The sequence below is a fragment of the Macaca mulatta genome, chromosome 1, assembly GCF_049350105.2.
Source record: "Macaca mulatta isolate MMU2019108-1 chromosome 1, T2T-MMU8v2.0, whole genome shotgun sequence".
NCBI lineage: Eukaryota > Metazoa > Chordata > Mammalia > Primates > Cercopithecidae > Macaca > Macaca mulatta.
The window spans coordinates 197,558,957-197,560,641 of record NC_133406.1 but is presented as its reverse complement, the minus strand read 5'-3'; the positions used below and the strand labels follow the sequence as shown (position 1 = coordinate 197,560,641).

The 1,685-nt window shown below is 49.3% G+C and overlaps 1 protein-coding gene across 1 annotated transcript; it reads left to right on the top strand.

The window, feature by feature from the left end:
* The first annotated feature begins 456 nt into the window (after positions 1 to 456).
* On the top strand, positions 457 to 1,401 carry LOC695668 (olfactory receptor 2G3). Its single transcript, XM_001084310.4, has one exon. It carries the CDS (start codon positions 457 to 459, stop codon positions 1,399 to 1,401), a length of 945 nt encoding a protein of 314 aa, XP_001084310.2.
* Positions 1,402 to 1,685: the final 284 nt, after the last annotated feature.

The following is a 1,685-nucleotide window of genomic DNA, read 5'->3' as shown; positions in this document are numbered from 1 at the left end:
ATAAAATTTCACTTAGATCCAAGTACAAGAAATGAAGCCCAGACAGGCCTCAGGGAAAGTGGGAATAGCAAGCCAGGAACCAGGGCCCGTGTCTCAGGTGCTCAGGGTGGCGAGATCTCTCCCCTCTGCTGCTCAGCATGTCTTTTATCATCTCTGGAAGACCTTCATTTTCTTCTCCTCCATCACCTCAGTCGCCCTGTGACCTTGGGTTGCCGCCACATTACCTCTGGTTGACAGTACCCTAAGCCCCCACAGGTCATAATTAGATTTTCAGCAGAGGCATCTACTCACTCCTGGCTTCCTTGTCCTTTTCATCCAACTCAACAAAGGTTTGATTTAATCTGTGCGAGTTACTGTGCACCGTGTGTAGCTCAGTTTCTGTCAATCCCAGCCTTCCTTTCCCAAGGAAGGGACAGAACAGGGAAGTCCTTGTCTCTCCTTAATAGGCAGATCACCATGCAGAGCCTTGGCAAGAAAAACCACAGCTCTGTGTCTGAGTTCATCCTCCTTGGCTTCCCGAGTGAGGCACAGGTCAGAATGGCCCTGTTTGCCTTCTTCCTCCTCCTCTACCTCATCACCCTTCTGGGCAACGGACTCATCGTCATGCTGATCTACCTGGACTCACACCTCCATATGCCCATGTACTTTTTTCTCAGTGTCCTTTCTTTGGTGGACATGAGCTATGTCACTACCACTGTGCCCCAGATTTTGGTTAATATGGTGTGTCCAAGGAGGACCATCTCCTGGGGAGCTTGTGCAGCCCAGATGTTCATCTTCTTGGTCCTGGGCATTGCTGAGTGTGTCCTCTATGCCATTATGGCCTATGACAGGTATGTTGCCATTTGCTTCCCCCTTCACTATACCCTACTCATGAGCCATTCCATTTGTATCAAGATGGTCATTGTCTGTTGGTCCATTGGCATCACTGGGGGGCTGATCTACACTGTCTTCACCATGCATCTGCCTTATTGTGGCCCCTACAAGATAAACCACTTCTTCTGTGAGGTCCCTGCTGTCCTGAAGTTGGCCTGTGCAGACACATCTTTTAATGACAGGCTGGACTTCATCTTGGGTTTCATCCTGCTTTTGGTCCCACTCTCCCTCATCCTGGCCTCTTATGTCCGCATCTTCACCTCCATCTTCAAAATCCGCTCAGCACAGGGGAGGCTCAAGTCCTTCTCCACATGTGCTTCCCACGTCACCGTGGTCATCATGTTCTATGGGCCAGCCATCATCATGTACATGAGACCGAGTTCCTGGTATGACCCGGAGCGGGACAAGAAACTAGCGCTGTTCTACAATGTTGTCTCTGCCTTCCTCAATCCCATCATCTACAGCCTCAGGAACAAGGATGTAAAGGAGGCCTTTCTGAAAATACTTAGAGTCAGAAGGACAGCTTAATGACTCAGGATGTTTCAGAGTTGTCCATAGTCATGGGCAGACTGGATGGGCTCATTTGATATCATACAGGTACCTCAGTTCTGACCAACCTGAGTCTTCCTGCGGCTGTAAGCAGCCAGAAGAAGGTGTGGCCACCCTAACTGGGAAGTCCTCTATCATTGGCTGAAAAATTTTCAGCTCCCACCACCCAAAGACTCAGTTGAGTATTGAAGGCAAAGTATTTCTTTACAGAGACTATGTCCTTGCGGTTCATGGCCATTGCTTTTCCTGGGTTCTCTCCTTAC

Excerpts from the sequence above, each read along its gene's own strand:
- LOC695668 (XM_001084310.4), top strand. The coding sequence starts at position 457 with ATGCAGAGCCTTGGCAAGAAAAACCACAGCTCTGTGTCTGAGTTCATC.